The sequence below is a fragment of the Nelusetta ayraudi genome, unplaced genomic scaffold (genome assembly GCF_046127955.1).
Source record: "Nelusetta ayraudi isolate G7.1 ecotype Tasmania unplaced genomic scaffold, CSIRO-AGI_Nayr_v1 ptg000216l, whole genome shotgun sequence".
Taxonomy (NCBI): Eukaryota; Metazoa; Chordata; class Actinopteri; order Tetraodontiformes; family Monacanthidae; genus Nelusetta; species Nelusetta ayraudi.
The window spans coordinates 234,103-256,339 of NW_027466265.1; the positions used below are offsets into that span (position 1 = coordinate 234,103).

Sequence of the window (22,237 nt, forward strand, 5' to 3'; positions counted from 1 at the left end):
CAAAGCTGAGCAAAACTATGCTCAGATAGAGCGAGAAGCACTGGGAATCATCTTTGGAGTTAGGCGCTTCCACTCTTACCTGTATGGTCGCCACTTCACTTTGTTGACTGATCATCACCCCCTAACAACCATACTCAGTCCCAGCAAGGCGATTCCCTCCATGGCAGCTGCGAGGCTACAGCGATGGGCACTACTGCTTGCAGCACACAACTACACCATCAAGTACCGGCCTGCTGCTGACCATGGCAATGCTGATGGTTTGTCCCGTTTGCCTTTACCTGAACAACATAAGGACAAACAGGGGACAATTGACACGTTTCTTATCAACCACCTGGACTGTTTGCCAATATGCTGTGCGGATGTGAGGCGAGAAACCCGATCTGACTGTATACTGTCTCAAGTTATGGAGATGGTTTCCACTGGCCGTTTTCCTACCACCAAGACGTCTGACCAGAGTCTTTCGCCGTATTTAGTATGGAGAAATGAACTGACTCTGATGCAAGGCTGTATAATGTGGGGTAACAGAGTGATTGTCCCACCAAAGCTGCGTCACCAGGTGCTGGAGGAGCTGCACACAGGACACCTGGGAATGGTCAAGATGAAAGCCATGGCACGAAGCTATGTATGGTGGCCGGGTCTTGATGCTCAAATTGAAGAAAAGTGCAAAATGTGTGTGTCCTGTCAACGCATCCAGAAAACACCTAGTCTAACACCATTACATCCGTGGCCCTGGCCCACAGCTCCGTGGCAGCGAATCCACATTGATTTCGCTGGCCCTTTTGAGGGACGCATGTTCCTGGTCGTGGTGGATGCGCACTCAAAGTGGCCAGAAGTCATGGTGTTGAACTCAACCACATCTGAGAAAACTATTCAGGTACTTAGGGGTCTGTTTAGTCACTATGGTGTGCCTGAAGTGCTCGTGAGTGACAATGGACCACAGTTCACATCGGTGGAATTTGCGAACTTTTTAACATCAAATGGCGTGAAACATGTGCGCTCAGCTCCTTTCCACCCGGCTACAAACGGCTTAGCGGAACGTTTTGTGCAGACTTTCAAACATTCCCTTAAATCATCGAAGGGGACCTCAACTGTGCAAAAACGTCTTGATGCCTTCCTGCTCCAATACAGGAACACTCTGCACACAACTACTCACGAGCCACCTGCGATGCTGTTTCTTCACCGCAAGCTCCGTACTCGCCTAGACCTGTTGAAACCAAGTGTGGCAGCGGTCGTTGAGCAAGCTCAAGATGTTCAGTGTGCTTACAGGGCAGCGCACTCCAAGGCCAGAACATTCAGCGTGGGCGATCCAGTTCTGGTCCGAGATTATCGGAAGGGGGAGGAAAAGTGGACGGCTGGAACAGTGACATCGCAAGCTGGCCCGGTATCCTACCAGGTCAATGTGGGGTCATCACACCTGTGGAGGCGGCATGCAGACCAGATGATGGCATGTCACCCTAACATCATCCAAGCTGCAGCTGACGTGCAAGCGACACCCAGCATGGACAGTTTGCCTGCTCTGCCTGATGCAGGTGGAAAGCCAGAGATACACAACCCAATCAGCGAGTATCTCACTGCATCAGCGGGTCAGTCAGATTCAACCGGCAGTGTCACTCCAGAAATACCCCAACAGACTGTGAGTCGGTACCCTCGGCGGGACCGTAAACCACCGGATAAACTGACTTTGTGAACAAGTGAATGTTTGCGTTCCTGTGTTAAGTTAGTGAGTGTTGTCTGAAGATAAGGGCACAATAATCCCTTGACACACTCTAGGCAATGGGGCAGTCTACCCCCTAGCCTAAGTTAGCTTGCTTTGGTTGTTGACATCTATAAAAAAAATAAATAAAAAAAAAAGTTAACGTTAAATAATGTACATGGCCAGGTTCAGATGATGGAAATATCGGGTTGATTCAATGATGCCCCGTATTGGCAGCTGTTCGTTTGCCTGCGTTTGAATAAGAGGGGAGGAGTTGTGATGTATTGGTGTAATTAGTCAGCCATACCACCAGGGGGGGGGGGGCGCGGTAAACGCACAACTACGTGCAGGGTTCAGGTACACCCTCTCTCTCTACAACAAGAATAAAGCATGGAGTACGTAACTACATCGGTGTTGGTCGGCTGTCTTTTCATTTAATGTGATTTAGTATATTGATACTAACTTGAGTAATAGGAAGACATTACACTTGTCTTTTGATGGAGTGAGCAGCTCCTTGAGGACCAGACCATCTTCACCTCTTGCACTCCAACTGCTCCTGGGAGCCACAGCCACACTGGATGCACCCTGGCAGAGAGAGAGGGGCGTGGCTGCACTTGAGCTCAACACAGCGTCATGTGATTTCAGGGAAGTGGGAGCAGAAACACTGATCAGAGAATCTAAGAATCAGAAAATATCACAAGAGCACCTCAAAGTCCAAGTGCTTCTTTCTTCTTCTGGCTGCATGTTGGCTGGAGGCAGCAGCAGCAGCAGGAGTCCTCCTCTCTGTTCACAGAGGGTCGCTCTAGGTGGACACAGGTGGCTTCTTTCACTCCTCTCTCAAACCATCTGTCTTCTGTGTCTAAAATCTGGACCTTTGAGTCTTGGAAGGAGCGGCCTTTGTCCCGGAAATACAGATGAACCGCTGACTCAACAGAGCTGTTGATGACAACACCTGCTTGATCATCAACACCTGATGTTGAAAAATCAACACCTTGCTATTGGTCGGTCCCATCAGCCTTGGCCCCGCCCACACCTTCACTGGTAATCTGATTGGATGTTGGTTCTGGGATTGGATGGAATCTTGGAAACGGGGTGAGAAGGGAAAGAAGGATTCTGAAATGGGATTAGATGATGTAATCCAATCCTAATTTTAATCTGGATCAAAGCTTCAGTTTGTGTTGTTGAAAACATTTCAGTAGGATGTGGAGAACTTTGATCCAAAAAGAACTGTATTATCCTGATCCCAACTGGGGGTTTCAAGGTGAATTTCAGGAAGGAAATGAGCAAAACTTTAACATTGGTCAAATAACCAATTTGTATCATTTTAGCAGAGGCCCTTCAGGCAGGCAGGCAGCAGTCATTCAGAGTTGGAGCATTTCTATCTGGCTGTACCCCAGAGAAACAATGGAAGGCCTCAGATGACTGGAGTATTGATTTGAGAATCCACGTATTGGACGGATCAATATTTTAGTCCTGATCTGCTCAATAGTGTCATTTCCCATCATGCCCCTCTCACCAGTCAAGCCGTCCCGCTGCCAATACTGGTAAAGACACGACATATAAATTTAAATATTGAAGTTTCACATAAAGTATCCAGTTTTTAACGTAGGATTTTACTTATTTGATCATCCAACAGCATCGTTAGATGGCGAACCAATGGCTTGATACTATAAAAACGTCACTTCCGGGGTTGGCCAGCCGGAGGGAACGGTGGTGACGCAATGAGCAAATACACTGAAGGCTAGACCGTCCCCAGTGGTTACGGGGAGGCGGGGTTTGGTCCGTCCTTCTAGGCTGGGTCCTCGAAGAACGCTTCCTTCAGACGGCGGACACTTGGACTGAAGGGTGCACACCCTGAATTGAGACACAGCACATATGTGACGGAGAGTCTGCTTCTCATCAGCAGTGAATCCATCATCTTCACTCAACAGCAGTGAATGTCTCTGATGATGCGTTCAAGGACTGAAGTGTGAGTGCTGACTTCTGCCGTCTCTTCTTCTCTCCTCACACGGAAGTGATGTGTTCACGTTGAGGGAGGATCACTTGGTCCTGAGGATGGGGGGAGGGCTCTTCCAGAGTGCAGCCAGTAGGGGGCATTAGAGGCTGGGCCTCCTTGTTGTCCTCAGGAGCTGACAGGAAGTGTCACATCCCTCAACAAGTGTCCAGTCCCATCACGTCAGGGAGAAACAGGTGCAGCTCTTCAAAGAGGAAATCACATTTTTCTCACCGTCATCATGGACTGCCAACAAGTGATGGCAACTGTAGTTCTGGAAAGAGCCGCCGGGGGTCGCCCTCGAGTCAAAACTACCTTCTACTGCAGACTTTACAGAGAAATTAACACATGCTGAAAAAATAACACATTGATTAACAGGCAGATATTTCAGACAGGTCACTCTATAATATGTCAATAAGAAACACAATGTGTTCAAATGTGGCCTCGAACCTTCAAACCTTCCTATGACGCGTCGGTCCTCGCAGCTCCCAGTTCTGCCACTGAGGGGCGCTGTTTGACCAGTTTTTGCGTGTTTGGTTTTGTTTGTAGCCACAATGCAACCATCAGTTGTATCATACTGGGGAGTTGATCTTTCTCCCTGGCAACAAGACATTTCCAGCCAATAGAAAAACTATGTCAACATAATAATACTGCTGAAAATCAATCAATCCTCTCTCTCTCTGCCGCCCCCCCTCTCTCTCTCTCCCACCCACTCTGTCCCCCCCCCCCCCCCCCCCCCAGCAGCAGCAGTAGCAGCAGCAGCAGCAGCAGCAGCAGCAGCAGCAGCAGAAGTGTGACAGGTCCATGGAACTACCTGCAACCTTCAGTAATGAAGCTGGAGCCTCTGGAAGACAGTGAGAACACTAATGTCCTTGTTTCTCAGTCTAATTCTAGTTTGATTTGACAGTGATAAATTCCTCAGAAGGTGAAAAGGTGTCAGATGTTGTGGTCAGTGGTCAAGAGAAGAGAATCTTTGACATGGTCACATTCATCATGTTGAAATGCAGCAAAGCCTTTCTGAGACTGAACTTTATGCAGTGGCAGGAATGTTTGATGCTCTGTCATAAAGTGCAGCTCAACTCCACTGAGATGAATTTCAATCCAAAGTTCAGTGCAATGTGACTCCACTGTCTCTGTCTGCTGAGAAACAAAGGGCCAGTTCCACAGAGCCACTGCTCAACCAGAGCCCACCAGGTGTCAACCACACCAGATAGAAAATATACATTTGATAGATGAATATGTCATCTAATAATATATTAGATGATGTGACAAGAGCAGCCTAGAAAACAGCTACAAATCCATGACGGGCGCAACGTGGTGGCTAAAAGACGGCGTCATTAACGGCTGCGCTCCATTCTTTGTGGGTCAAATTCTTTGATTGTGAAGCTGCATGAAGGGATTGAATTTAGAAAAGAGAGCAAAAGACAAGAAGTGATTTGTGAAGAGCCCACTAGGAGGCCAGCAGGCTGTCAGTTAGTGTTGATGGAGACAATGATTCCATCCAACCAATGATGGTGTCAGAAAAACAGCTGACAAGTGATGGACACCAACAACTGATCCACTCACTCAAAGCCAAAGTGTCTCCACAGGAAGACGGAGGGGAGTCCTGGTGGTGAGAAGCAGCAGCTGAAGGAGCTTCTACAGCGGCAGCAGCAGCAGCAGCAGCAGGCCAGGATGAGCTGGACGTCCTCGTTATACAGAAGGTTCATTGGCTCATTCTGGGACCGGTCTGCTCCATCAGGTGAGTCCTCGTGTCTTCAGTGTGGAGCAGCACTGCAACCTGCCAGTCACAGCCAGACTGATCACAGTAAGACTGTCCACCGGCACCTCCTTCACTTCTCCCTCTGAGATCACGTCAGGACCTCCAGTGAGAAGATTCACTGAGGGACGTTGAGAGCAAACAGTCACACAGCAGCTTCACCACAGCAGCTGAAAAGTTGTGGAGAGAAAATTATGCTCACACTGTCACACTGATGTTTTCTTCTCCAACCTTTTCTCTGCTCCAGAGGCTGATGATGGTCTGCAGGAGCTTCTACAGCAGCAGAAGATCAGTCTGGAGAGGAGATGTGAACGTGTGACTGAAGGTGTAGAAGCAGGAAGTCAAACCCTCCTCAACAGCATCTACACTGACCTCTACATCACTGAGGGACTGAGTGAGGAGGTCAACAGAGAGCATGAGGTCAGGCAGCTGGAGACCAACAAGACCAAGAAGACCACAGAGACCAAGAAGACCAAGAAGACCAAGAGGACCACCAAGACCTCTGAGACCATGGAGACCAAGAAGACCAAGAAGAGCCTCCACGACCGTCCAATCAGGTGCAGCCAGATCTTTGAAGCCTCACCTGAGCAGCAGGGACTAAGAGTCAGAGTGGTGCTGACCAACGGCGTCGCTGGGGTTGGAAAAACCTTCTCAGTGCAGAAGTTCACTCTGGACTGGGCCCAGGGCCTGGAGAACCAGGACCTTCATCTGGTGCTTCCTCTCTCATTCAGGGAGCTCAACTTGGTCAAAGAGCAGCACTACAGTCTTCTGGAGCTTCTCCATGTTTTTCATCCAACGTTAGAGAAGCTCACAGCAGAGCAGCTGCATGTCTGCAAACTTCTCTTCATCTTGGACGGCCTGGATGAAAGCAGACTGGCTCTGGACTTTAAGAAGAAGAAGAAGGTGGTGACTGACGTCACTCAGAAGAAGTCAGTCAGCGTCCTGCTAACAAACCTGATCAGAGGAGATCTGCTTCCCTCGGCTCTGCTGTGGATAACTTCCAGACCTGCAGCAGCCAATCAGATCCCTCCGTCATGTGTGGACTGGCTGACAGAAGTACGAGGCTTCACCGATGACCAGAAGGAGGAGTATTTCAGGAGGAGGTTCAGAGATAGAGGAGATGTGTCCAGCAGGATCATTTCCCACATCAAGGCCTCCAGGAGCCTCCACATCATGTGTGAGATCCCGGTCTTCTGCTGGATCACTGCCACAGTTCTGGAGAGCATGTTGAGCTCAGAGCAGAGAGGAGAGCTGCCCAAGACCCTGACTGACATGTACTCACACTTCCTGCTGGTCCAGACCAAGAGGAAGCAGCACAAGTATGGAGGAGGTCCACAGGAGCTGACGGAGGCTGACAGGGAGCTTCTTCTGAAGCTGGGCCAGCTGGCATTTGAACATCTGGAGAGTGGAAACATCATGTTCTACAGTGAAGACCTGGAGAAGTGTGGTCTCAGTGTGACTGATGCCTCTTTGTACTCAGGAGTTTGTACAGAGATCTTCAGAAGAGAGAGTGTGATCTTCCACAAAACCGTCTACTGCTTCGTTCATCTGAGCGTCCAGGAGTTTCTGGCTGCAGTCTTCAGCTTCCACTGTCACACCAACTGGAAGAGGACAGAAGATGGTCACTCTGGAGAATCCCTGGATGAGTTCCTTCAGAAGATGATGAAGAAATCCCTGCAGAGTCCAAACGGTCACCTGGACTTGTTTGTTCGCTTTCTCCATGGACTCAGTCTAGAATCCAACCATAGACTCTTAGGAGGCAGGCCTGCTGGGTCTCACTGACAATCATACAGGAACCTTACAGAAGGTCATCAACAACCTGAAGGAGCTGAACACTGGTGATGTTTCTTCCAGAAGCATCAACATATTCCACTGTCTGCTGGAGGTGAAGGATCAGTCAGTGCATCAGGAGGTCCAAGAGTTCCTGCAGTCAGAGAACAGATCAGAGAAGGGACTCTCAGCCATCCAGTGTTCAGCTCTGGCCTACATGCTGCAGATGTCAGAGGAGGTTATGGAGGAGTTGGACCCCAGCAAGTACAACACAACCTGGGAGGGAAGATTGAGACTGATTCCAGCTGTGAGGAACTGCAGGAAGGCTGTGATACGTTTAGTAAGGTATGTTGTAAACACTGTGTGTGTGTGTGTGTGTGTGTGTGTGTGTGTTGAATTGTGAGTCAATGATGAAGAATAATGTCAAGCATATTTTGTTGAGTTGCACTTCTCTTTTTTTCCTTTTTGATTTTGTCTGACTAATTATTCCAGCTAATCTTATGGACTGTATAGGAGAGGCAAGAATCAGCTTGGGCTTCAGCCTGCTGCTTTTTCCTTCATACAGTTGTTATGTTTTTGTTGTTGTGAGTCTTTATAATGTGCACATTTGTTTTGGAAGCTTCTTTTTCATTGTTGTCAGTTGATTGCACAAGATTGATTGAATTTACACTGTCAACCAAAATCAACTCTTCAATCATTCATGATGAAGATGATGGTGATGGTGGTGATGATGATGATGTTGATGATGATGATGATGATGATGATGATGATGATGATGATGATGATGATGGAGGTGATGATGATGTTGATGATGATGATGATGATGATGATGATGAGGATGAGGATGATGGAGGTGGTGATGATGATGGTGATGATGATGGTGGTGATGATGATGATGGTGGTGATGATGATGATGGTGATGAAGATGATGATGGTGATGATGATGAAGATGATGATGATGGTGGTGGTGATGATGATGATGATGATGATGAAGATGATGGTGATGAAGATTATGATGATGGTGATGATGATGGTGGTGGTGGTGATGATGGAAGCAGCAACTTCTCATTCTGCTCTCCTTCATTCAGTGTTCAACTCTCAGATCTTCACTGTGCAGTGGTGTCTTCAGCTCTGCAGTTCAGCCCCTCCCACCTCACACTGCTGGACCTGAGCTGGACCATCCTGGAGGATCCTGGAGTGAAGCTGCTCTGTGCTGGACTGCAGAGTCCAAACTGCAGACTGGAAGTTCTCAGGTCAGTTCCTGCTTTCTACTGGTGGACAGTGTGTGTCAGCAGATGACAACTGGTGTGTAACGCTGCTCAGTGTGAAGACTTTGAAGCAGATATTAAAGACTCATCTAGACAAAGTGGATGTTGTTGATATTTTCATGTCAACAATCTGCAGCCAGAAAAGACTTTGGATGGTGGAAGAAAGTGTGGAAAATGTCTCAAGTCACTTGAGAGCTCAATGGAAGTTGTTGATTGGTGATGAAGGTCACATGACTGAGCAGAAGATCCTGTGAAGAAACATTAGAGGCAGATTAATAGTGCAGCAGTATTTCTTCATCTTGTCCTTTGAATGTGTTTGACTTGTAACAAAACTCTGATGACTGAAAACAGCCACAAGCACACAAAGGACTCACTGATTATTTTCCATCTTCACTGCTGATTAGCTGCACACTGACTGGCACACTGCTGTTGTTATTGTGTTGACAACACACTGGCACAATGACTCCTTTGAGGGAATGACTCAGTGATCCCAACAGCCGCACATCTGGATCAACAGGGAGGAATGACTCTGAATATGACATTTACACCATGGAAGGAATCAAATATTCATTCTTTATTCAGGTTGGAGAGGTGCAGTTTGTCAGAGCTCAGCTGTGATTGGCTGCTCTCAGCTCTGAAGTCCAACCCCTCCCACCTCAGACTCCTGGACCTGAGTCAGAACCAGCTCCAGGATTCAGGAGTGAAGGAGCTGAGTGGTTTTCTGCAGAGTCCAGACTTTAAACTGGAGACTCTGAGGTCAGTTCACCCTCTTCACTCTACAACTTCTATCACTCTTGTTATTGTTGTCATGATTTTCACTTCACTGCTGTTGGAAATTCAATTTGAAGTCACTGGTTTGTGTTTGAAATGAGTGAAACTGGGTTTAAAGGTCCAGTGTGTAAAATACTGCAATCTAGTGGTCAGATTTCAGATTGCAGCGCTCACTCACTCACCCTCTCTCCCTCCCTCTCTGTTTCTGTCGTGTCAGATTCTGAAGTCCACATTTCACTTTGATGTTCAGAGTGATGACACCCTGGAAAAACTCTCCATCATTATAAACTCTCCATCATTTATTCTACATTCAGGCTGGAGAGGTGCACGTTGTCAGAGCTCAGCTGTGATTGGCTGCTCTCAGCTCTGAAGTCCAACCCCTCCCACCTCAGACACCTGGACCTGAGTGACAACCAGCTGCAGGATTCAGGAGTGAAGGAGCTGAGTGGTTTTCTGCAGAGTCCAGACTGTAAACTGGAGACTCTGAGGTCAGTTCACCCTCTTCACTTTACAACTTCTATCACTCTTGTTATTGTTGTCATGATTTTCACTTCACTGCTGTTGGAAATTCAATTTCCAGTCACTGGTTTGTGTTTGAAATGAGTGAAACTGGGTTTGAAGGTCCAGTATGTAAAATCCTGCCATCTAGTGCCATCAGATTGCAGTGCTTACTTGCTGACGCTCCCTCTCCCCTTCTTGCCAGTGAACTACGGTAGCCTTCCAGCATCATAAAGGATGTGGTTGACAGCAAAGGTGTCTAGTTCTCTGTATAATGATAAAGTTCCATCAACACAAATATTACAACCATCTATTAGCATCACAATCAGTTATAGTCACAGCAGACAGTCCAGTGCTAGCATGATTTTCAGCTAGCGCTAGCATTAGCCACCTGTATGAGCACTTAGATACTGTAGATAGATCCGATAGATCCAGCTGGACTCAGCAGAAGGTCAAGGGTCAATGCAGGTTCTATCATCTCAGTCAGTTCAGTATTGATGAGCAAGATGCAGAAAAGATTCCACTGCATTTCAGTCACTTAATAACCATTTGTTCTCAGCACTTGCTTTATTAGAGGATTCCAGCCTCCAACCATCAATATGAAACTGTCTCTCAAACTCATCTTCCCAACCAGCCGCCTACAAACATGGCGGTGCAAGATGGCCACGACCTTTGACCTTCTGTCTGTTTCTAGAAAGAAGCATTCTAATGGCAGGAAAAGCAGAGGACTTTTATTTTCTACTAATCAAAGACTTCAAACTATATTGACGGTTGTATATGAAGCTTTCAGCAATAAATCTACACTGATTTTACACACTGAACCTTTGAGGCAAAATGAATCAATGAATTCCAACATTGTTAACAGCTGATCAGTGGTCACATGACTAAACAGGTTGATATAAAATATTTTATTGTGGTGATTCATTATTTCAGTATTATTGTTGTGCTTCTGATTGGTTTAATGGACATTACAGTCTTATAGACATTCATATTTTTAATTTCATATAGTGATGAATACTCCACTCACTCCATCATTTATTCTCTATTCAGGTTGGAGTTGTGCAGTTTGTCAGAGCTCAGCTGTGATTGGCTGCTCTCAGCTCTGAAGTCCAACCCCTCCCACCTCAGACTCCTGGACCTGAGTTTGAACCAGCTGCAGGATTCAGGAGTGAAGGTGCTGAGTGGTTTTCTGCAGAGTCCAGACTGTAAACTGGAGGTTCTGAGTTCAGTACTGCTTTGGAACCAGTGCATGATGGTTTCAGCACCAAACACACTTCATCAAACATGTTGAATAAACATTGAACTGAATGTTGATTCATATCAAAATGACATCCAGAAATATGAAAACTTCATTCTGTTCATCAGTGGTCATGTGACCAAACATCATTTCAACACACGTTAGTTTTGGACTGAGGATTTAATTTCAAGGTGACATTTTCTGTAGTGTCAGATTCTGAAGTTGACATTTCACTTTGATTTTCAGAGTGATGACACCCTGGAAAAACTCTCCATCATTATAAACTCTCCATCATTTATTCTCTATTCAGGTTGATTGACTGCAGTTTGTCAGAGGTCAGTTGTGATTGGCTGCTCTCAGCTCTGAAGTCCAACCCCTCCCACCTCAGAGAGCTGGACCTGGGTTGGAATCAGCTGAAGGAATCATCAGTGAAGCCACTGATGGATCTTGTCTACAGCAGAGACTATCAACTGGAGAGTGTGAGGTCAGTACTGGTTTGGAAGCAGTGGATGATGGTTCCAGCACCAAAGCCAGTTGATCCCACAGCAGAGGTCCAGTGTTCCCAGTGACAGTGTGAGAGGAGGATGGTGATGTCCAACTGCTCCTCATTCATCCAACATCTGCTGCCAAACTGCTTCTTCTCTCAGTTCACCACTCAATTATTGATCAGTTCATCTTCATCAGGCCTCAGTATCAGTCCAACACTCCATGGTCACATGACCTTCATATGTTCCACACTTGACATGTGACTGAGAGTCTGCTTCTTCTCACCAGTCACTCCATCATCTCCATCAACAGACAACGTCTGTGTGATGATGCGTTCAAGGACTGTGAGTCCTGACTCCTGCTGTCTCTTCTTCTCTCTGCAGGTGGGAGAGGTATTGAGGGAGGATGAGGAGGAGAGTGAAGAGGAGAGCTCCATCTAGTGGTGGCTGACAGAACTGTGTGTCACGACCTTTGACCCCAGTGGAGCCTGGTGGCTGGCAGACTGCTTCTCCCTACACGCTGCTGTGGTTACTGGGAGAGACGTCCCAGAAGCCACTGGTGGACCATGCAGTGCCACATATGGACTCTTGGATTGTTCTTGGCCTTCCAGTGAAGCACTGCGTGAGCACTGGAGGTCAACCATGACTGATAGAGGTCAAAGGTCAGAGGTTTGACCAATTACAAAGACCATAATTAATTAGATTATTTTCTTTAATGGAGTCCCAGCACTAATAAATATATATTTGTATGCGTACCCATATAAGTCCATCAATGTTTAATGCACCTTTTTTCTTGAACAGTATCTTTAAATCTCCACCTGCTTGTGTTTGCATGTTCAGGTAGATTAATGTGTATGTAGATCTATGTTAGTAGCTTCAATGTGCTGTGAAATGTGGCATCTTCACCAACACAACTCATTTGACTCAGGTGTCTCAGTGTTTGCAGAGTCATTGCAATAAAGCGCTCAACACCCTGGTGGTTCTGGATTGTTCTCGGGGGTTCTAAGAGCTAAACACCCTGGTGGTTCTGGGTGGTTCTGGATGGTTCTAGGAGCTTCTAGGGTGTTCTAAGAGCTAAACACCCTGGTGGTTCTGGATGGTTCTAGGAGGTTCTAGGAGGTTCTAAGAGCTAAACACCCTGGTGGTTCTGGGTGGTTCTAGTACAGACATGAGCAAACCCCGTCCTAATAGAGTTGCCGTATGTGACGTCATTGGCAGTCGCCTCTGTCCGGTGGGCGACTGCCAATGACATCACATACGGCAACTCTATTAGGCCAAACTACATCGGTTGATTAAGGTTATCTTTTTTTTTTCTGTCAATCCCTGGCGTATTTACGGTACTTTGTTTGTATTAATGTTGTATACACAAAATTCTCTCTCTCTCTCTCTCTCTCTATGTATTGTTGGATCAGATTTCCTTGTGCCGTGCTGCTGATCCGCGTGTTGGTTGAATGAAGAGTCACAGGAGAAGAATGCCAATTTAAATATGTCTTTAGTAAAGAAATCAATTGAGGGTACAACTATACAGAGCTCTGGGCCCAGTTCAGAACCCTAGCGACACCAAAGTATTGTCAGGGCATGAAGTCTGACTGCTCTCTGTCCCTTGACCCAGTCCTTTTATACAGAAAGAAAACATGCAAACACTCCCAGGTGTTGTCCTCTTCTGACTGGCTGCCCGGTCTCCAGACCCAAGCCTCATTGGATGTTGGGGCAGCCTTTGATCCAAGTCTCTGATTACTGAGTGCAACAGGAAACAAGTCCTTATTTGGCAGGGAGCCAAATGATCCATCATTGGTTCCAGCGTGACCTGTTGAAATAATACAGTGCACAACATGCCTGAGGTCACAGGCTCCTCCCCCCCGTGCCTCCGATGGATCATGAGTTCTCCCCCCTGTAAATGACCGGGTTATAAAGTCTTATGGTGGTCGCAAAGTCAGTTAGCTCTCTGTCCATCCTCTGGTCCCCCATGGTCACCCTCTGCTCCCCCTGGGTGATCCGGTCCCCCAGGGTCACCCTCTGGTCACCCACTGGTCCCCCAGGGTGATCCGGTCCCCCAGGGTCACCCTCTGGTCACCCACTGGTCCCCCAGGGTCACCCTCTGGTCTCCAGGGTCACCCTCTGCTCCCCCAGGGTCACCAGTTAGTGAGGGATGTTCTTCCCTTTGTTCCTTCTTGAGCTCTTTGTGTGACTCCTGCAACAATGCCTTTTCTCTATGAGTAGGTCAGCCAAATGATTAAACAGCTTTATATTAATAATCATGTTATTATAAACAAACATCTAAACTAATTACATTATTCAACACTAACATCTAAACTAAATATATGATTCCAACAGTATAGATATACATACAAGGTAAATCAAAATACAGTGACGAATGTATGTATTCAACACACACTATCTATCACCGGAGAAATAGCGTTTTGACCGCCATCTATCCATATATCACGTTCGACCGCGATGTAGAGGTCTGTCCCAATGGAGTTGCCCCCCCCCCCGTCAACATAACTTCGGTGGCCCGCCGACTCGATGCAGGTCTGTCATGTCACCCCTGTTCTAGTAGCTCAACACCCTGGTGGGGCTTCACAGACACTGACTTGGTTCCATTGACATTACAGCAACACGTTTTCTCAATGATATCCCAGGATACATTGTCTCCTCCTATGAGGTGGCTCACCAAAACACTGCATCCATCTGCTGCTGCTCCGCTACCCCCCTCCCCCTCTGTCTAGTAAAGCCTTCTCGTGTGTCACAGTTCCACTCATAGCAAGGCTCCATCAGGGTTAGGTAAAAACAAACCCAGTGTTTGAACAAACTGAGTGGAGCTCAGCAGTGACAAGGTCACTACTGTCCTTTGTCAAGGCCAACGTTGAGCCTCCTACTCCCCCTACAGCCACAAGGATCCAGGACTTCCTCTGGAAACACACCAGGACAAACAGCCCACATCAGAAAAACACATTTCAGTCCATAAAATGTGTGTATTTATTGATCTATTTGTAGTAGTTGATAATAGTTGATACAACTCACTGCTGACAAGGTTTACACAACACAACAAACCGTTGAGTTCAAAACCCAAAGAATAATTGTGTACTTTTCACACACATCCCCGCGCCATGTTCACTGGTCAGTGAACGGGTCACGTGACCCCGTACGTCACCAGCAGTCCATGGCTGTGTCTCAGTTCAGGCGCTGCATCCTTGGAAGGCTGCAATTTGAAAGGAAGTTGCGTCACCGCACTGCGCTGAAGGCTCCTCCCAATTCCCAATAGTCAGAACGACGCTCCAAATGCTCCCTACTGTTAGCACCAAGGCTACACCACTACTATCCTTCACCTCCTTCTGTATCCCAGAATGCTTTGCGTGCTGCTGCTGCAAAGCATCCTGGGATCCTGGGAAGTCAGCTGAAATTAGCGCCATCTACTGGCAAAGACACCGCGTATAAATTTAAGTATTGAAATTTCACATCAAATCTTCAGTTTTTAACGCAGGGTTTTTACTGATTTGAACATCCAACCAACCAATGGTGAGCTTGATGCTATGAAAACCACACTTCCGGGGTTGGCCAGTACGAGGGAACGGCGGTGACGCAACCAGGAAGTACGCCCAAGGCTAGACCGTCCCGTGAGGTTACCGGGGAGGCGGGGTTTGGGTCGGTCCTTCTGGGCCGGGTCCTTGGGAGGACGCTTCCTTCAGACGGAGGACGCTTCCTTCAGACGGAGGACGCATCCTTCGGACGGAGGACGCTTCCTTCAGACAATGGAGGCTTCCTTCCAAGGATGCAGACCCTGGATTGAGACTTAGTCCATGAACTGCTAGTATGTTTTTCTAGATATACAGCGCTTACTGTCTAGGTGGGAACAACTGGCTGTGTGTGTGTGTGTGTGTGTGTGTGTGTGTGTGTGTGTGTGTGTGAGACGGGCACTAGTAGACAGAGTGTGCGGTCCTCTGGGATGTGGTCCTGCTGCTCTGGCTGCTGAGGCTCATGTGCTTGTGGAGGCACGGCAGCTTCCTGGCCAGCAGCTTTCTCAAGTGGCTCTGGAACTTCTTGCCCACAAACGTGTAAAACACGGGACTGACGCAACAGTACACGTAGGCCACGTTCTGCGTCACGTACAGCACATAGTCCGTGGCCTCCGAGGCGGCACACGATGAGCCGCCCCCCCCCGGCTGGGGCCGGAGAGCTCGAGGGCGCGCAGGAAGACTATCACGTTGTAGGACATCCAGCAGAGGAAAAAGGTGAAAACGGTGACAAAGATGAGCTTGACGGTGCGGCACTTGTTCTTCAGCCGAGTGGACAGGACGCGGACGGTGATGCCGGTGTAGCAGTACATCACCATGAAGAGCGGGAGCAGGAAGAAGAGCAGGAACTGCTGATAGCACGGTGCTCTCGGGGTACCCGGCCTCCTCGCACATCAGCCCGTCGAACGGACTCTCCCACACCGTCTGCAGGACAAACTCCTTGGCGCTGGCCGCCACGCTGACCAGCCAGACCGTCAGCGTTCCCGCCACGGCGTTCGCCCTCCTCCTGCTCTTGGCGGCCGGGACCGCGTGCACCACGGTCAGGTAGCAGAAGCCAACAGAGTAGGCGCCGCTGACCAGGACCAGGTTCAGGAGGAAGACGTTGGTGGCGGTGTTGAGCTTCTCGTACTTGTAGATGACAAAGAGCACCAAGCCGTTGCCGAGGTAGCTGAGCAGGAAGTTGACGTAGTAGAAGACTGGGATGATCCTGGCGCCAAAGTGGTTGACGCCGGTCCTGGGACACAGCTGGACCGGGTCGCTGACCACGTAACCCGGCTCAGAGGTGTTGGCGGTGTCGTTGAGAAGCTGCTGGAAGAGCAAGTACTCGTCGTCGTACTCCTCGTAGTCCATGACCTGTACCGGACCTGTGGACACATTACAGACGGTAAGTCTCAGTGGATACATATACATATATATATATATATATATATATATGTATATATATATATATATATATATATATATGTATATATGTAAATATATATATATATATATATATATATATATATATATATGTATATATATATATATATATATATATATATATATATATATATATATGTAAATATATATATATATATATATATATATATATATATATATTGATGAACATGGGCGCCGAATGGAAGCGCTCGTTTTTGGGCGCCGAATGGAAGCGCTCGTTTTTTTTGTTGTGTTTACAAGCCGGTACACCGGCTGCAAGCGTGTGACTGTGTGCTGTGAGTCAATTCATTTCCAGTTTCCATAATCTACGGAGCGGCCAAAGGCTCAAAAAGCATTGTGTGCGTTAATTCCGCGATAAAAAAACTTTTTGGCGATAAAGCGGCGTTGAGTTAATGCGTTAATAATGCGTTAACTTTGACACCCTTAATATATATATATATATATATATATATATATATATATATATATATATACATATATATATAACCCGAAAGCTTTAACAGATATAATTATATAATTATAGGTCCATAAATACAATAGATGTTGTCAAGGCTGTGTATAAATAAATAAAATATGGGTACAACTACAATGCATACATACTGTATATATAAACAGTATCTCCATTATACACAGTCAGCCGTTAATAAGAATATATGAAGATATAATGTCAGCTGGAACTCACCAGTGCAGCTGCAGCCTGAGGGGGAGAAAGGCTGATCAGACAGAAGAACACTGTGCAGCAGCAGGAAGTGCAAAGCTGATTTCTAGCTTGTGCTCCAGATGTGGCCAGGCAGTGGACAGTTTGTGCAACAGACTGGTGTGATGTGGCAGGCAGGCAGCTAGCTGCTACAACAGGGTCACTGATCATTTTTATTGAAAGACATTGATGGCATAATTTACGTATAAATAAACAAAATGGATTTTATGATGTAGGCAGAAAATGAGCTTCCCCTCCTTGAAAGACCAGCAGCCGCCACTGCCCTCAACAAGTGTCCAGTCTCATCACGTCAGGGAGAAACAGGTGCAGCTCTTCAAAGAGGAAATCACATTTTTCTCACCGTCATCATGGACTGCCAACAAGTGATGGCAACTGTAGTTTTGTAAAGAGCCGCCAGGGGGCGCCCTCGAGTCAAAACTACCTTCTACTGCAGACTGTACAGAGAAATGAACACATGCTGAAAAAATAACACATTGATTAACAGGCAGATATTTCAGACAGGTCACTCTATATGTCAATAAGAAACAATGTGTTCAAATGTGGCCTTGAACCTTCAAACCTTCCTATGACGTGTCGGTCCTCGCAGCTCCCAGTTCTGCCACTGAGGGGCGCTGTTTGACCAGTTTTTGCTTGTTTGGTTTTGTTCGTAGCCACAATGCAACCATCAGTTGTATCATACTGGGGAGTTGATCTTTCTGCCCTGCCAACAAGACATTTCCAGCCAATAGAAAAACTATGTCAACATTGATCAACTGCTCCTCATTCATCCAACATCTGCTGCCAAACTGCTTCTTCTCTCAGTTCACCACTCAATTATTGATCAGTTCATCTTCATCAGGCCTCAGTATCAGTCCAACACTCCATGGTCACATTACCTTCATATGTTCCACACTTGACATGTGACTGAGAGTCTGCTTCTTCTCACCAGTCACTCCATCATCTCCATCAACAGTCAACGTCTCTGTGATGATGCGTTCAAGGACGGTGAGTCCTGACTGTTGCTGTCTCTTCTTCTCTCTGCAGCTGGGAGACCTTTGTGATGGGGAGTGAGGAGGAGAGTGAAGAGGAGAGCCCCATCTAGTGGTGGTTGACAGAACTACAACCAGTGGAGCTAACCAGCAAGCTGGCACGGCCTTTGACCCCAGTGGAGCCAGGTGGCTGGCGGACTGCTTCTCCCTACAAGCTGCTGTGGTTACTGGGAGAGACGTCCCAGAAGCCACTGGTGGAGCTGAATCCTCAGTGGAAGAAGCAGGACTTGGAGCAGCTGCTCAGTGAAGGCAGCAGCAACACAACCACTGCTTCTGCTCTCATCATCCACGGCTGGAACATCTCAGCATGAAGGTTCCACACATCAACAATACACTGCTCTGCTCTCACTTCAGACTTCTATAACATCTTCATTTTGGAGGTGAAAAATACTTTTCAAGAGACTTTATTTCTGCTTCATGATTTTAAATAAGGAAATCATGTGGAAAAGATAAAGTGATTCACAACACCTGTGATGGGAACTCAAATCATTATTGAATCATAAGTAAGACAAAAGAAATTTCCCTCAAAATAATTCATGGTTTTGATGCTTGTCAGATGTTTGTGTGGAGATTTCAGAAGGACGTCAATGAATCAGAAGGAAACCAGATCATTTATTTTATGTGATTATGTTATATCATCCTAACTTTGTTACTAGCTCAAACATTATATTTCAATGATTCAATATTCTGACAATAAAAGCCATCACAACCTCTGACCTGTGTGACCTTGACCTCAACTGACGTTTCATTTCTGCTGCTTTAACACTTTGATTATATATCTCCTGAAGTCCTGCCATGGGGATTCTCCGTATCTGAATAACTTGTGTATTCAAACCTTCTGTAGGCCATACCCACTTCTCCACTCGGTCTCAATATACACCACATGAATCAATGAAAATAAATCTCACTTTTACAAACAAATCCAATTCAGTTCAAATATAATTTAAATAAAATAAATGTTACATTATAATTAATCACCAACAGATAAATCAATGCTGGATATGAGGTGGTTTGTCCTCTCTGGGTCGGCGGGGAGGCCCTGCCTCAGAGGGAGGAGTTCCAGCATCTCGGGGTCTTGTTTGGGACGCCTCCCTGGGGAGGTGTTCCAGGCATGTCCCACCAGGAGGAGACCCTGCTGGAGGGACCAGGTCTCTGGGCTGGACTGGGAAGCCTTGGGGTCCCACTGGAGGAGCTGGAGGAGGTGACTGGGTCCAGGGAAGTCTGGGGGTCTCTGCTGAGGCTGCTGCCCCCGAGACCTGACTCCGGATACGGCAGTAGAAGATGGATGGATGGATGGATGGATGGATGGATGGATGCCAGGTGATAGAACATTTCATAAAAACAGACTCTGCATTATAACTTCTATTACACTCTAAATAACTCACTCCAATATAACTGCACTCGTCCTTCTCTCACATTACATTGGATCACAATGACCAAACAACACAACAAAGACAATGATCCAACTGTACTGCCACGTCCAGACTCAGTGTAGGTCTGTAGGCCTCTTGGACCTTCATGTGAACCACTGCGTGTTGACTGGAGGTGAAACATGGCTGACTGCTGTCCTCCTACCTGGACAATGCAATCTCACTTTCAATCTCACAGCCACTAAAAAACCTGATTGTGATTGAGAGGTCCTCAGCAGCCAATCACTGTTGGGAGTCCAGCCTTCAAACACTCCTCCTGAATCCAGACTCACATCTGTGAGCATCTGGAACTTTGGCCCTGATCCTCCACACCACACACCTTGGGATGACAGCGCCACCTACCTGGATCCTTTCAGCAGCCAGTCCATGTTCTGACCCGTTTCCACTGTGGCCTGTTGGCTCATCTGGACCGGAGTCTGGATCATCAGTGTCCAGGTTCATGGAATCTGTCAGAGTGCCGCCGTCCTGTGATGTAATGATAGAGAATCACTCTATTTATACTAATGTGCAGAACCACTAGAGTGTCATTTCTTCACTGCTGTCAGCAACAAGCATTTGGTGTCACACTGGTGTACAACACTTATGGGCTAATTAATAAGAAATGACATATTTATGAATCACCCTCAATGCCCAGATTGTTGCTGCTTATCTGCTGATATGAGCCGTCAACTGTTGCAATATAGAACCACGGGCAGGAAATTACAATTAGTGTAGAGCGTATTATAATTTAAAAGTTTACTCACGGTAGTTCTTTAAAGAATTTAGCAGGGATGGGACAGGCTAACGTGACGACGTCACTTGTAAAACGGTAGGAGCTCAACCTGCTGTCACGGTGAAAACTCTGTGTTACGTCCCGTCGAGGGGGACCGAGACGCAACGTGTGGGACACCTTCCCCCACTCCCAAGCCTCATTAATTTCTCACTGCAGTTGGCGGTTTTCAACAAAAACATTTATTGATCAGTAAATGAAATAAACAAAACAACTTAACCGGTGGGCAGCAAAGGCTTCAGGGTGGGCCCAGGCCAAAATAATAAACCAAACTCCAACTAGCTCGCCTTAAGAACTAACTAAAGAAAGAAAGAGAAGCCAAATACAGAAAGGCTAACCTCCCTACATACTTAATAAACAGGAGAAAAGAGGGAACAAAGAAAATGGCAGCCCACCCCTTTTTTTTTATTAACCTCTTTCAATGAACTCCAAAACATACATGGTCAAAATCCATATTATTATTATGTTGTTGTTTTTTTTTTAATGCTCATACAAAACAAAAAAAGTGGAGGGAGAGTCGTCTGAATTGGGTTCAGTGAGCATCACATCCACTTGTAGCGCATTATTTCTGGCAGCAAGCTTCTCCTGTTACGACTTTTCCGTTCACTAACTCACTCAACCGTGATTGGTGTAGTGGAGTGACGAGCACACAGCACGTGACCTCTACGATTAACTTCCTCGCACGGAAGTGCCATAGGAGGACACGGATTAAATAGTATGGCTTGTCCACCAGAAGGCTGTATTATGGTGTACATAATATAAAACTTTGGCCCAGTTCTGCTTGTATTGCATTGTATTGGTTGGTGTTCCTGAAGTTTCATTTTTCGTCCCTTTTTATTTTTTACATCCATGTTTGTGATGAAATAGTATTGTGAATCGCTAGCTCGCATTGCATGCTGGGAAACAGCGTCACTCAAGGAAGTTTTGGCTTCGCTGACACGGTCCTGAAGGGAAGTGGGTTTTAGTGCACTGGAACGGGATGACTGTGTTTAATCAAGCAGTACAAACCTGATTAATTGTCTTAATACTTCACTTCGAATGGCCATATTGTTTAGGATTAGAATTAGATCACAACGTCTTCACAATATTTGTAACTATTCAATTTGACCAGCAGGTGTCAGTAGAAGACGAAATTTCATGTTGACTATTTCCTAATGGAAGTGCTCTCTTGACGGACGGTGTAAAAGGAAAATGGCCAGCTGCAGCAGAAAAGTGGACATATATATATATATATATATATATATATATATATATATATATATGAATCTGCAATTCATATTTGAACGGTTTATATAGACCCCTCAGGCTCCATTCAAAATGGGGGTTATTGTAGGAGAGTTGCAGTCAACTGAGATTTGGAGAGAGTTTGGATTACTAGATTTTGGATAGTGTTTATAGTTTGGAGTGTTTGAGACTAGATAGCGTTTAGTTTGGAGATATTTTTGAGAGCTTAGGGAGAGAGTGAGGAGAGGAGAGGTGATAGGATGGAGCCCCCTGTCCTGTACATCAATGTCCATGTTACACAAGCATCTATGCCAGAGGTGCCCATTACGTCCATCGCGATCTACTGGTCAATTGCGAAGGGAGTTTGGGTCTATCGCATGGAGAGAGAGAGTGAGTGTGAGAGAGAGAGAGAGAGAGAGAGAGAGATCCGCGTCAATTACAGCAGGTAGAATCGTTCAGGCAGGATTAGAAAACACGGTGGATCTGGTTGATTTTGATCATAATGTACGATGTGCTGGGTTTTGTTCTTATATGTGCTGTGCTTTACAGTGAAACATAAATGTGACGTATCGGCTTCGGCACCATTCAGATCAAATAAAGACCAGACAGGGACAGGAAAAAGAGTTTCGCTGTTGT

The 22,237-nt window shown here is 46.4% G+C and overlaps 1 protein-coding gene and 1 long non-coding RNA gene across 2 annotated transcripts in view; one reads left to right on the forward strand and one right to left on the reverse strand.

Annotated features, from left to right (window-relative positions):
• The window catches only part of LOC142881689 (uncharacterized), an 84,642-nt gene that overhangs the window by 30,486 nt on the left and 31,919 nt on the right, over positions 1 to 22,237 (reverse strand). The gene's annotated exons all lie outside the window — the stretch shown is intronic.
• On the forward strand, positions 4,516 to 18,296 carry LOC142881681 (ribonuclease inhibitor-like). The gene is made up of 5 exons (XM_076016097.1): positions 4,516 to 4,540; positions 7,239 to 7,560; positions 8,304 to 8,468; positions 11,300 to 11,473; positions 18,174 to 18,296. The coding sequence occupies exons 1-5, from the start codon at positions 4,516 to 4,518 to the stop codon at positions 18,229 to 18,231; spliced, it is 744 nt and encodes a 247-aa protein (XP_075872212.1). The 3' UTR covers positions 18,232 to 18,296.